General features: G+C 33.9%; 2 protein-coding genes across 2 annotated transcripts; one reads left to right on the top strand and one right to left on the bottom strand.

Annotated features, from left to right (window-relative positions):
• The first annotated feature begins 226 nt into the window (after positions 1–226).
• LOC133331142 (globin CTT-VI) lies at positions 227–2,409 on the top strand. Its single transcript, XM_061539537.1, has 3 exons — positions 227–391; positions 2,039–2,200; positions 2,264–2,409. The coding sequence occupies exons 1-3, from the start codon at positions 230–232 to the stop codon at positions 2,405–2,407; spliced, it is 468 nt and encodes a 155-aa protein (XP_061395521.1). The 5' UTR covers positions 227–229; the 3' UTR covers positions 2,408–2,409.
• Positions 2,410–6,453: 4,044 nt separating this feature from the next.
• On the bottom strand, positions 6,454–7,007 carry LOC133331143 (small ribosomal subunit protein eS19A-like). Its single transcript, XM_061539538.1, has one exon. It carries the CDS (start codon positions 7,005–7,007, stop codon positions 6,498–6,500), a length of 510 nt encoding a protein of 169 aa, XP_061395522.1. The 3' UTR covers positions 6,454–6,497.
• Positions 7,008–12,519: the final 5,512 nt, after the last annotated feature.

Raw genomic sequence — 12,519 nt, 5'->3', positions numbered from 1 at the left:
CTCCATAAGATCAGCTCGCCTCGCACAGCAAAACTTAATAGACAAGCAAAAAACCACAACAAAAATTATAGAATAGCAATAAGTCCATATTTTTATATATTAGTTTTTAATATTAATAACTTTTTTATATATAACAATTCTGCTATTTTTTTTTGCAGTTATCTGTAACCAGCATTTCTATCAGCTTTAAAATTAATTTGCCAGCTTAGAGCGAAACTCCATCAACACCATGAACACCGATGAAGTTTTAGAAATTAAAAGAACGTGGGACATTCCCTCGGCAACGCCCACAGAATCTGGAACAGCGATTCTAATGTTGTTTTTCAAAAGATATCCGTCCAATTTAGAAAAGTTTTCAGCGTTTAAGGATCTGCCATTAGAAGAATTAAGTGTAAGTAATAGATATTTTGAAAGAATAATTTATCGAAAATCTCAATGATGAGACAAAAAAAGTAATGAGAATTTTTTTCTGCAGCAAAAAGAGTCCTCAGAGCACTGTAGATTTTTTTTATAGAAAAACAGACCTCAGAGCACTGTGGAATTTTTTCCTATAGAAAAAACGAGTCCTCAGAGGTACTGAGGATTTTTTTCTCCGAGGTACTGAGGATTTTTTTTCTATAGAAAAAAGAGTCCTCAGAGGTACTGAGGAATTTTTTCTATAGAAAAAAGAATCCTCAGAGGTACTTAGGAATTTTTTTCTATAGAAAAAAAGAGTCCTCAGAGGTACTTAGGAATTTTTTTCTATAGAAAAAAAGAGTCCTCAGAGGTACTGAGGAATTTTTTTCTATAGAAAAAGAGTCCTCAGAGGTACTGAGGAATTTTTTTCTATAGAAAAAAGAGTCCTCAGATGCACTGAGGAATTTTTTTCTATAGAAAAGAATAGTCCTCAGAGGTACTGAGGAATTTTTTCTATAGAAAAACGAGTCCTCATAGGTACTGAGGAATTTTTTTCTATAGAAAAATGAGTCGTCAGACGTACTGAGCAATTTTTTTCTATAGAAAAAAGAGTCCTCAGAGGTACTGAGCAATTTTTTTCTATAGAAAAAAGTCCTCAGAGGTACTGAGGAATTTTTTTCTATAGAAAAAAGAGTCCTCAGATGTTCTGAGGAATTTTTTTCTCTAGAAAAAAGAGTCCTCAGAGGTACTGAGGAATTTTTTTCTATAGAAAAAAGAGTCCTCAGAGGTACTGAGGATTTTTTTTCTATAGAAAAAAGAGTCCTCAGAGGCACTGAGGAATTTTTTCTATAGAAAAAAGAGTCCTCAGAGGCTCTGAGGATTTTTTTTCTATAGAATAAAAGAGTCCTCAGAGGTATTGAGGAATTTTTTTTCTATAGAAAAAAGAGTCCTCAGAGGTACTGAGGAATTTTTTTCTATAGAAAAAAGAGTCCTCAGAGGTACTGAGGAATTTTTTTCTATAGAAAAAAGATTCCTCAGAGGTACTGAGGAATTTTTTTTCTATAGAAAAAAGAGTCATCAGATGTTCTGAGGAATTTTTTCTATAGAAAAAAGAGTCCTCAGAGTATTAGAGAATTTTTTCTATAGAAAAAAGAGTCCTCAGAGGTACTGAGGATTTTTTTCTATAGAAAAAAGAGTCCTCAGAGGTACTCAGGAATTTTTTTTTCTACAGAAAAAAGAGTCCTCAGAGGTACTGAGGAATTTTTTTCTATAGAAAAAGAGTCCTCAGATGTACTGAGGATTTTTTTTCTATAGAAAAAAGAGTTCTCAGAGGTACTGAGGAATTTTTTTCTATAGAAAAAAGAGTCCTCAGAGGTACTGAGGAATTTTTTTCTATAGAACAAAGAATCCTCAGGGTACTGAGGAATTTTTTTTCTAAAGAACAAAGAGTCCTCAACGAACTGAGGATTTTTTTTCTATAGAAAAAAGAATCCTCAGAGGTGCTGAGGAATTTTTTCTATAAGATATTTTCCAGGGGGCGTATGATTAAAATTCACATATTTTCTTTATCATACGCCATGGTGTACCCCCAGGAGAGCCTGACATTCAATACAGACTAATATTTATTCACATTGTTTTTCAGACCAATGCCCGCTTCAAAGCCCACGCTAACCGAATCATGAAGGTATTCGATGAATCGATACAAATGTTGGGACATGATTGGGCGGGGCCTAAACTAGAGGAAACCTGGTCGAAAATCGCCACATCCCATTTTAATCGGCAAATTGAGAAACAGTCTTTTAATGTGAGTTAGAAATCTACGATTTTTTTAATTAAAAAATTTAAATCAAAATATTTTTTTTTACAGGAATTGAAGGAAGTAATTCTAGAAGTTCTAACAGCGGCCTGTAATTTAAATGAAAAACAAATACAAGCCTGGACAAAACTAATGGATATTGTCTATGGTATTATTTTCAACAGTTTGGATAAATTGGAAAATGGTGAACAATAAAAGTTAAGGAATGTGGAGAAGAAAATTTAATTGTTGTTAGGAGATCATTGGAACAAAAAAAATTAACATTGTTAAGAAAAAAATAATTGTCATTTTTGTAAAGTAATTGGTAATAAATCCTCAAAAAAAATTTTGAACCAAAAAAATTACGCCTACATATTGAGGTGTAACTATGTAGTTAGCTTTAATAATCCTTTTTTGGTAAATGCTTTTCCCAATATCCTCTCCTGATCTTTGGTACAATAACAAAACACAAAAGCTTTATTCAGAAATATATATTGGTGTTGGTTTTCAATTTTTGTTTTTGATAAATGTGAGACCTCTTTTTTTAAGGATAGATGGAAAATGGATGTTAGTAAAAAATGAGAAGAAAAAAAAAAACAACAACACTTAATTTTAACTATATTGAACTATAGAGCTATTACTAGCAGTGAAACCTTTAGCCCACCTCTATAAAAAAATAGAAAATAAGATGTAGTATTGCAAACCCAATGAGATGGAGTTGTAATAAAAATATCTAAATGTACCTCCCAATAATTTTTTTAATAAAAAATGGAAAAGTAAATTATATATAAAACCCCTCTTCCTTGGATATAGCATTAAAAAATATCATTTTTTCTATATTTTTAAAAATAAAATCTCATCAATTAAAAACCAACAACAACAAATATCAATGTATTGTACAATGCTTTAGTCTTAGATGCAAAAATAATAAGAAGAACCAAATAAAAAATTAATAAAAAACATAGAAATGTAACTAACATCACTAATAGTCACAGCAACAACAACAAACAACAACAAGAACATCAATATAAACAAATTATAAAAAGAAAACCACTAAAATGTAACTAAATATCATTAACAAAAACAATTATTAAATATAATAAAAAAGGAAATGTTTGTATTTGTAAACTAAAAAATAATAATAAATTCAATAAAGATGTAAAAAATATTTTTAAATTGTTTTAATTTGTTTGTATAAAAAATTGGGAATAGATATTTTTTCGAAAAAAAAAAATCCTCACTATTTTCTACATAAAAAATCCTCAGTTAGCTATGGACTACTTTTGTATGAACAAAAATTCCTCAAAACGCTGAGGACTCTTTTTTCAATAGAAAAAAAAAATTCCTCAGTAACTCTGAGGACACTTTTTTCTATAGAAAAAAAATCCCCAGTACTCTGAGGACACTTCTTTCTATAGAAAAAAAATCCTCAGTATCTCTGAGGACTCTTTTTTCTATAGAAAAAAATTCCTCAGTACCTCTGAGGACTCTTTTTTTCTATAGAAAAAAAATCCTCAGTACCTCTGAGGACTCTTTTTTTCTATAGAAAAAAATTCCTCAGTACCTCTGAGAACACTTTTTTTTATAGAAAAAAATTTCCTCAGTACTCTGAGGACACTTTTTTCTATAGAAAAAAAACCTCAGCACTCTAAGGACTCTTTTTTCTATAGAAAAAAATTCCTCAGTACCTCTGAGGACTCTTTTTTCTATAGAAAAAAATTCCTCAGTACCTCTGAGGACTCTTTTTTCTATAGAAAAAAATTCCTCAGTACCTCTGAGGACTCTTTTTTCTATAGAAAAAAATTCCTCAGTACCTCTGAGGACTCTTTTTTCTATAGAAAAAAATTCCTCAGTACCTCTGAGGACTCTTTTTTCTATAGAAAAAAAATTCCTCAGTACCTCTGAGGACTCTTTTTTCTATAGAAAAAAATTCCTCAGTACCTCTGAGGACTCTTTTTTCTATAGAAAAAATTCCTCAGTACCTCTGAGGACTCTTTTTTCTATAGAAAAAAATCCTCAGTAACTCTGAAGACTCTTTTTTGTATAGAAAAAAATTCCTCAGTACCTCTGAGGACTCAAATCCTCGATAAACTGCCCATTAAAAATTTCAGGTCTTAGCGGATCCTTAAAAAGTATTATTTTTAAATATCCACCACGCCTATGAGGGCATTTGAAAAAAAAAATCTTTAAAAATCCACGCCTTGTGTAGGTTCCGGAAGAAATACTTAAATGATTAAAGCCTTGAGTGGATTCTGGAAAAAATAGTTTTTTTCTAAAAATTTACCCTTTGTCATGGTAATTGAAATATATTTTTTTTACCCCACTGTGGTACAGGGTATTATGTCTTTGTCTTTGTAACAGACAAAAGGAAACGAGATGGGCCCATGGTTCCTTTTGAGAATATGTATAGAATCACTTTTTTAGTCGATTTATGCATGTCCGTCCGTCTGTCTGTCCATGTTAAATTGTAAACAAAGTACAGGTCGCATTTTTGATTCGAATTGGATGAAACTTGGCACAGCTCATTTATTTGGACCAAAGGATGAACCCTATTGAAATTGGGAAAAATCGGTTCCGATATATATATATAGCTCCCATATATATTTTCGTCCAATTTAAGGTAAATTGTGCACCAAAGTCCCTATATCTCCTTCGATTTGCACGAAATTTGGCACAACGTACTGACTTAAGTCTAGAATGATGTGTGTTAAAACTCGTGAAAATCGGTTCAGATTTAGATATAGCTCTTTTTTTTAATTAAAAACCAGTAAGGAAAGTAGTAAAGTCGGACGGGGCCGACTATATGATACCCTTCACCACTATGGGTATATTAAACAGGACTATTATCATGAAATTGTATGAAATAACATATGTGATATTTATCTAAATGTGGAACGACCTAGATCTATCCATAAACATGTCATTCGTTTGTTACAATGGAACAAAAGTATGTAAATCGACTTCAAACAAATGTCAATAGTTCATCCGTTGAGCTAGGTCTGTACTTCTAGAAAACCCAACTACGTTATTCTATGCTCAATTTTGTACGTTGTGCAAAATTTGATGTCAATCTAACAAATATTAGGAGTTTGATGCACAATTTATTTATATATGGATACTATATCTAAATATGAACCGATTTCAACGAAACTTGCCACAGGTTAAGTTATACTAATTTCAGTACGTTTTGTTCCTATCAGCCATATATTGGTTCCTTGGTGCGTCAATTACTTAAAATCAATCTATAATATAAGGAGCTATATCTAAATCTCAACAGATTTTCACTAAACTTGGTACACATTATTCTGGATTAAATTAAAAACGCTATGCAACATAAGAACTTGGTACATTATTTAGATTAAATCGGACGAAAATATATATCTAGACCTGAATCGATTTTCCGAAACTCAGCACACATCATTCCAGCATCTATTCAGAACGCTATGCCAAAATTTGTGCCAATCGAAGGATACATGTGGTGCACAATTTACATTAAATCGGACGAAAATATATATGGGAGCTATATTTAAATCTGGACCGATTTTCACGAAACATACCAGATATCATTCTAGGCTCAATTCAGTACGTTATGTCAATTTTCGTGCAAATCGAAAGATATATAGGGACTTTGGTGCACCATTTACATGAAATCGGACGAAACTATATATGGGAGCTATATCTAAATCTGGACCGATTTTCATGAAACTTGGCAGACATCACTCTAGGCTCAATTCAGTACGTTATGCCAAATTTCGTGCAAATCGAAAGATATATAGGGATTTTGGTGCACCATTTACATGAAATCGGACGAAACTATATATGGGAGCTATATCTAAATCTGGACCGATTTTCACGAAATTTGGCAGACATCACTCTAGGCCCAATTCAGTACGTTATACCAAATGTCGTGTAAATCGAAAGATATATAGGGACTTTGGTACACCATTTACATTAAATCGGACGAAAATATATATGGGAGCTATATCTAAATCTGAACCGATTTTTCCCAATTTCAATAGGGTTCGTCCTTGGGCCAAACAAATGAGCTGTGCCAAATTTCATCCAAATCGGATCATAAATGCGACCTGTACTTTGCTCACAAAAATACATGGACAGACGGACGGACGGACATGCTTAAATCGACTTAAAAAGTGATTCTATGCATATTCTCATAAGGAACCATGGGTCTATCTCGTTTCCTTTTGCCTGTTACAAACATATGCACAAAGACATAATACCCTGTACCACAGTGTGGTGAAGGGTATAAAAAGTATCAACTATTTTTTATTTCTCTTGTCAACTTTTTTTAGTTTTCAGAAATGGCAATAGGGTCAGCTACCTTGGTAGCTTTACGTTGCTTGGTGACAATTTGGTTGGCAATGCGATCCAAATGACATTGACCACTTGGGGTCAATTTGCGGCCACCATCGGGGTGCTTTTCGATAAGGCGGGCGTGTTCCAAGGCTTGCAAAGCTTTGCGGGCAGCACCGTCGGCGGCACGGCAGAAGTGAGATGGGTGGACACCGTTACGTTTGCGGCCACCGTAGATCTTGGTGATGGAACCAACACCAGCGGGACAGCGGTGATACAAGTGACGCAAAATCGAAGCACAACGGATGTAGAACCAGTCGGGATCATAAGGAGCCAATTCCTTGTATTTGGCGGTCTTGACGATGTCCATTTGGTCGGGCACCTTTAGTTTACCAGTCTTCTTCAAGAAGCTGGCAACAGCCTTGACGCAAGCGTGTTGATCAATATCTTTTACAGTAACGCCGGGCATCTTGCTTGACAGAGAGAACCGGAAGAAAGGACACATTTTATATATATACATTTTATATTATATACATTTTCGTCCGATTTTAGGTAAATAGTGCACCAAAGTCGCTATATATCATTCGATTTGCACGAAATTTGGCATAGCGCACTGAATTATTTCTAGAATGATGTGTGTTAAATTTCGTGAAAATCGGTTCAGATTTAGGTATAGGTCCCATATATATATTATACTCCGATTTAATGTTAATGGATTACCAAAATACCTATATATCTTTCGATTTCTACGAAATTTGGCATTGCGTACTAAATTAAGCCTAGAATGACGTATGTTAAGTTTCCTGAAAATCGGTTCAGATTTAGATATAGCTCCCATATATATTTACGTCTGATTTTAGGTAAATAGTGCACCAAAGTCCCTATATATCCTTCGATTTGCACGAAATTTGGCATAGCGCACTACATTAAGTCTACAGTGATGTGTGTTAAGTTTCGTGAAAATCGGTTCAGATTTAGATATAGCTTCCATATATATTTTTGTATGACGAGTGTTAACGATGAGTGTTAAGATGCGTGAAAATCGGTTCATATTTATATATAGCTCTCATGTATGTTTTCGTCCGATTTTATGTAAATGGTGCACCAACGTCCCTACACATTCATACACAACTTTCCGACTTTACTACTTTCCTTAGTGGTTAATTTTAAATTTAAGAATTTTTAACGGTAGCACTTTGACATGACCCAACTGTTATATACCGTCATGTTAAATAGTATTTAATTAACATATATGTTCCCTACACGCAATTAACATTGGCCAAAGCTCAATCAAACATTTGGGGAGAATAACAGCCACGTTCTTAACATTCCTCCACTCAAATATGCGGCGAATTAAAATGACAGCACCATCAAGTGGTTGTTTACTTTAAATCGGATTTGTTTTGAAGTACCACCACTAACAGTTGTTTATGAATGTTGGGTACACGTTGTTGTTGGTGTTGTGTCTGGCTGTGTGTATGTGATTTGGATATGTATGACGGTGTTTAAACGCGCCATAATTTTGTGGTGAATGTTTTCACCGGCATTTAATATCGACATTTCCGGAAGCGAATAAAAAAGCACCACGGACATAACAAATTAATTAAGAACAATAAAAAAATCGTAATAATATTTATAACCTAGATTAACAAAGTGGGCGGCTGGGCAATTGAGGTTAATTTTCTGAGGGAAATAAATGTTCAAAACGTCACGGGTAATTTGTGCGTGTGTGGATTTCGGATGGTATTAGATGATAAACGATAAATGAATGGGTTTAATAAATTCATTGATGATTCAAATTTTTTTTGAATTTGTGATTTTTTTTTTATTTTTTTGATATTATCTATTTCTTTAAATTTCCCTCTTAATGCTATAAAAACTTTTTAAAGATGTTATTTTTTTGAACATACTCTTCTGCCGACAACACAAAACTTTTATTTTTGGTGTTATTTGAATTTTTACAAAACTATGCACACACATACCCATCCACTTTCAGAATGTTGCCATCGTCATAAATATTATCCAATATACTTGCACATATTGGGCGATTGTGTTATTGTTCTGCAAAGGACAAAACAAACAACAATTCGACACACAAAACTACTTTATGCGACACATGTTGCCAAAAAAGTGCGAAATTATTGTTTTCCTTTTCTTTTGGGAAACTTTGCGAGAATTTTTCGTTTGGAGTTTTTTTTACAAACGCCGTTTAAGATAAGAACAACAATATTTGTCACTTGAACATAAAATATGAAGTTGGAGAAAAACAAAATGCTCAGTTATCTCAAATGTACAAAAGTTGTGTGTAATATAGGATTAAAGTAGTTATGGTGGATATTAAGTTAAGAATACGTTTGACATAGAAGGATAATATTTTCAAAATAATAAAAAAACAATTTCCATACACTACTAACAATATGACAACATAATTGACAGTTCTAAGTGGCTAATGATGAATGTCGTACTAATACGTAATACAGTTTTTTTAGAGACAATCACATTTCACATTTTTTAGAGACAATCACATTTCATGAGAAGAACCAAATATTTATACCCTACACAACTATGTCGTCGGGGTATTATAGCTTTGTGCAGCCCCAAGAGTTTGTAAGACCGCGAAATATTGGTCCTAGACCCACCTTTAAGTATACCGATCGTCATATCTCGTCTGTCCATTTTAATTTGTAAACACAATACAGTCCACTGTTGTGGACCAATCTTCACGAAATTTTGCATGTAGGAAGGGTTCTGGCCAATGAAGACGCCTATTGTTTTTGGTAAAGATCGGTTAATGTTTAGGGGATGAAATGGACCAAAAACTTGTGTGTGATTTTCTTGTCGCTCCAGAGGCTGCAATTATGGCCCAAACATCGCGAATTTTTACATGGAGAAGGGAATCGGTCCAAAGAATAAGCATGCCTGTTTTGATAAAGATGGATCAATATTTAGCTGGTCAAATGGACCCTGACTTTTATGTGAACAATTACAAATTTGTATTCAGTGGCGTATATATTTACTTCTGATCCAAGAGGAGAGGTTAGCCTTTAAGGGGACCTCCCCCATTCTCTGGGTCATTTTTGTTATTTAATTCGAATCTAAACTAATTCAAGAATGTCCCTACAAAATTTCAAGTGAAAATCTCAAGAACTCTTGAAGATATAGCCGATTTATTGTGTCAGCATCAAGTGACGGCTAAAGGACTTCTCAAACTTTAAACGCGTTTTTCTCTTTTGCAAATGGCGGGCACGATAACTCAAATTTGTATACGTTCCTCTGTGAGTGTATAGCTATCGTATGAACTAGGATAAAGCCAATCGGTGAAGATCTTCCTTATTTTTTAACTTAGTTTGTGGACAAAAATCCGCGATTTTCCAAAAATGTTTTTTCAAAGGTCCGCCATTTTGTCAATTTTAGAACGAAGTCAATAATCCTAGTTCATACGAGAGCCAGATATGTACTCTTTCTAACACCGTCGGAATTTTCGGATTCCGATGTTCCAGTGAGGAGTTATCATGCCTGCCATCAAAAATAAGGACTTTTCTTTAATTACAAAAAACAACAACAAAACAACAACAAAAGCTTAACAAGCTTTGGTATTGATATTCCAGCCCATTGAAAATCTTGAAAAATTAAAATCGTGAATGGGGGGTTCCCTTAAATTGATACCAATTATATTGTCGTATGTACCCGGTTGTGCGAGTTACACTTAAATATTTACATGTGGTTACGTGTTCAGATATCATTTAGTAACCCATTACCACACTGGAGGGCGAAAACATAGCGCTGATCGCTTTGAAGTTATCCATGAGGTTCCAGTTATGGTCAAGGACAACTCTCATAATTTTCGGAGATGATCAGATAATAATCTTGGGATGAAGTGGACCAAAAAGTTATTTTTGTGTGTTTTTTCGAGTCGATCTATAGGCCACAAATATAAGCCGAACATCACAACACAATCCAAGATAAGGGAATCTGGACAAGTAATTAGAAGATCAGTACTGAATATTAGTAAAATTCGCAAAATATGTCCGTGAAAGGAAGAGATGCTTTTGACCTCTAATCGGAAGACGGTGCAAATATCTCGAAATATTGCCCAGGCTCGAAATAAACATCCGAGTGATAGTTGTGTATGGTATCATATGGTCGGCCCCGTTCGACTATACTGCTCCGCTCGCAGGCATAGAAAATAAATTTTAAGAATTATCCAACAACGCGTGACTATTTAAAGAATAATTTCCAGGGCCACAACAAGGCGTGGATTTTTAAAGAATATTTTTTCTAGGACCACAAGGCGTGGATTTTTAAAGAATATTTTCTCTAGGACCACAACAAGGCGTGGATTTTTAAAGAATATTTTATCTAGGACCACAACAAGGCGTGGATTTTTAAAGAATATTTTCTCTAGGACCACAACAAGGCGTGGATTTTTAAAGAATATTTTATCTAGGACCACAACAAGGCGTGGATTTTTAAAGAATATTTTATCTAGGACCACAACAAGGCGTGGATTTTTAAAGAATATTTTATCTAGGACCACAACAAGGCGTGAAGTTTTAAAGAATATTTTCTCTAGGACCACAACAAGCCGTGAAGTTTTAAAGAATATTTTCTCTAGGACCACAACAAGGCGTGAAGTTTTAAAGAATATTTTCTCTAGGACCACAACAAGGCGTGGATTTTTAAGTAATAATTTTCTAGGACAATGCCAAGGCGTGGATTTTTATACCCATCACCACACTGTGGTACAGGGTATTATGTGTTTGTGCATATGTTTGTAACAGGCAAAAGGAAACGAGATAGACACATGGTTCCTTTTGAGAATATGCATAAAATCACTTTCTGAGTCGATTTATGCATGTCCGTTTGTCTGTCCATGTTAAATTGTAAACAAAGTACAGGTTGCATTTATGATCCGATTTGGATGAAATTTGGCATAGGTCATTTATTTGGCCCAAGGACGAACCCTATTGAAACTTAGAAAAATCGGCTCAGAATTAGATATAGCTCCCATATATATTTTCGTCCGATTTAATGTAAATGGTGTACCAAAGTCCCTATATATCTTTTGATTTGCACGAAATTTGGAACAGCGTACTGATTTAGGTCTAGAATGATGTGTGTTAAGTTTCCTGGAAATCGGTCCAGATTTAGATATAGCTCCCATATAGTCGCAATAAAATTTTATTTTTTTAATTTTATTTAAGAATTGTTTTTAACAAAATTTATGGCAATATCCTTGAATTTTTAAATAATATTTTAAAAGTCAGCAACAGTTACCTTCCTTTGTTTCCCCAACCACACCACTTTGCATTCAATTAAAATGCCTTAATGGCCAGCATCAGACTTTTAAAGTTTCTAAGCCAAAGGATAATAGAAAGTCATTCATTGTTTTGCCTTCTCATTCAAAGGATATGTTATCAAGTTGCCAACCACATTGTCCCAAGCTCTGAGTGTATTTTGAGGTTAAGGTTATGCACTTGGTAGACTGAAAACATGTTTGCTGCAGTTTGAATTGAAATTGTGACCAACGAAGGAACAGTCAAACTGTCTGCATGTGTTACACCATTTGACATTTATGTGAACAAATTATGGTCTGTGGAGGTGGTGGTGGAGGAACTGGAATGCACATGATTTGAAAAAAACATGGTAGGATGGACAAGGATAGGATTTCCATGTAATGGTTTTGGGGAAATAAATAAGAGGAATAAAGTAAGAAGGAATAAGGGACCCCTTAATGTATTCTCCCCAACATGCATTGAATTCTGAGACATTAAAACACTATTGCCTTCTTGAATAATATAGATATAACCTGTATATATTCAATTGTCAAAGAGTCTTCATACCCACCAGTTCCGAAATTAACTTATCTATAAATATTTTTACAAACTCATCATTACAGTTTCACAAATTTTGATAATTTATCATAATTTGTCTTTAGTACAACATTTGAAATGTGAACTACTCTGCCAAAAAAAAAAGCGCAAACTTTAATTGAGTTTCCTAATAAGCACATCCAT

The sequence above is a fragment of the Musca vetustissima genome, unplaced genomic scaffold, assembly GCF_032173495.1.
Source record: "Musca vetustissima isolate MV318-11 ecotype Yass unplaced genomic scaffold, APGP_CSIRO_Mvet_v1 utg38268, whole genome shotgun sequence".
Taxonomy (NCBI): domain Eukaryota; kingdom Metazoa; phylum Arthropoda; class Insecta; order Diptera; family Muscidae; genus Musca; species Musca vetustissima.
The sequence above is the reverse complement of the archived record's forward strand: the minus strand, read 5'-3'. Positions and strand labels throughout refer to the sequence as shown.

Bases quoted from the DNA above. Each gene is read 5' to 3' on its own strand.
- LOC133331142 (XM_061539537.1), top strand. From the start codon at position 230: ATGAACACCGATGAAGTTTTAGAAATTAAAAGAACGTGGGACATTCCC. The intron at 392-2,038 runs GTAAGTAATAGA...ATTGTTTTTCAG, and splicing joins TGCCATTAGAAGAATTAAGT to ACCAATGCCCGCTTCAAAGC. The intron at 2,201-2,263 runs GTGAGTTAGAAA...TTTTTTTTACAG, and splicing joins TTGAGAAACAGTCTTTTAAT to GAATTGAAGGAAGTAATTCT.
- LOC133331143 (XM_061539538.1), bottom strand. From the start codon at position 7,007: ATGTGTCCTTTCTTCCGGTTCTCTCTGTCAAGCAAGATGCCCGGCGTT.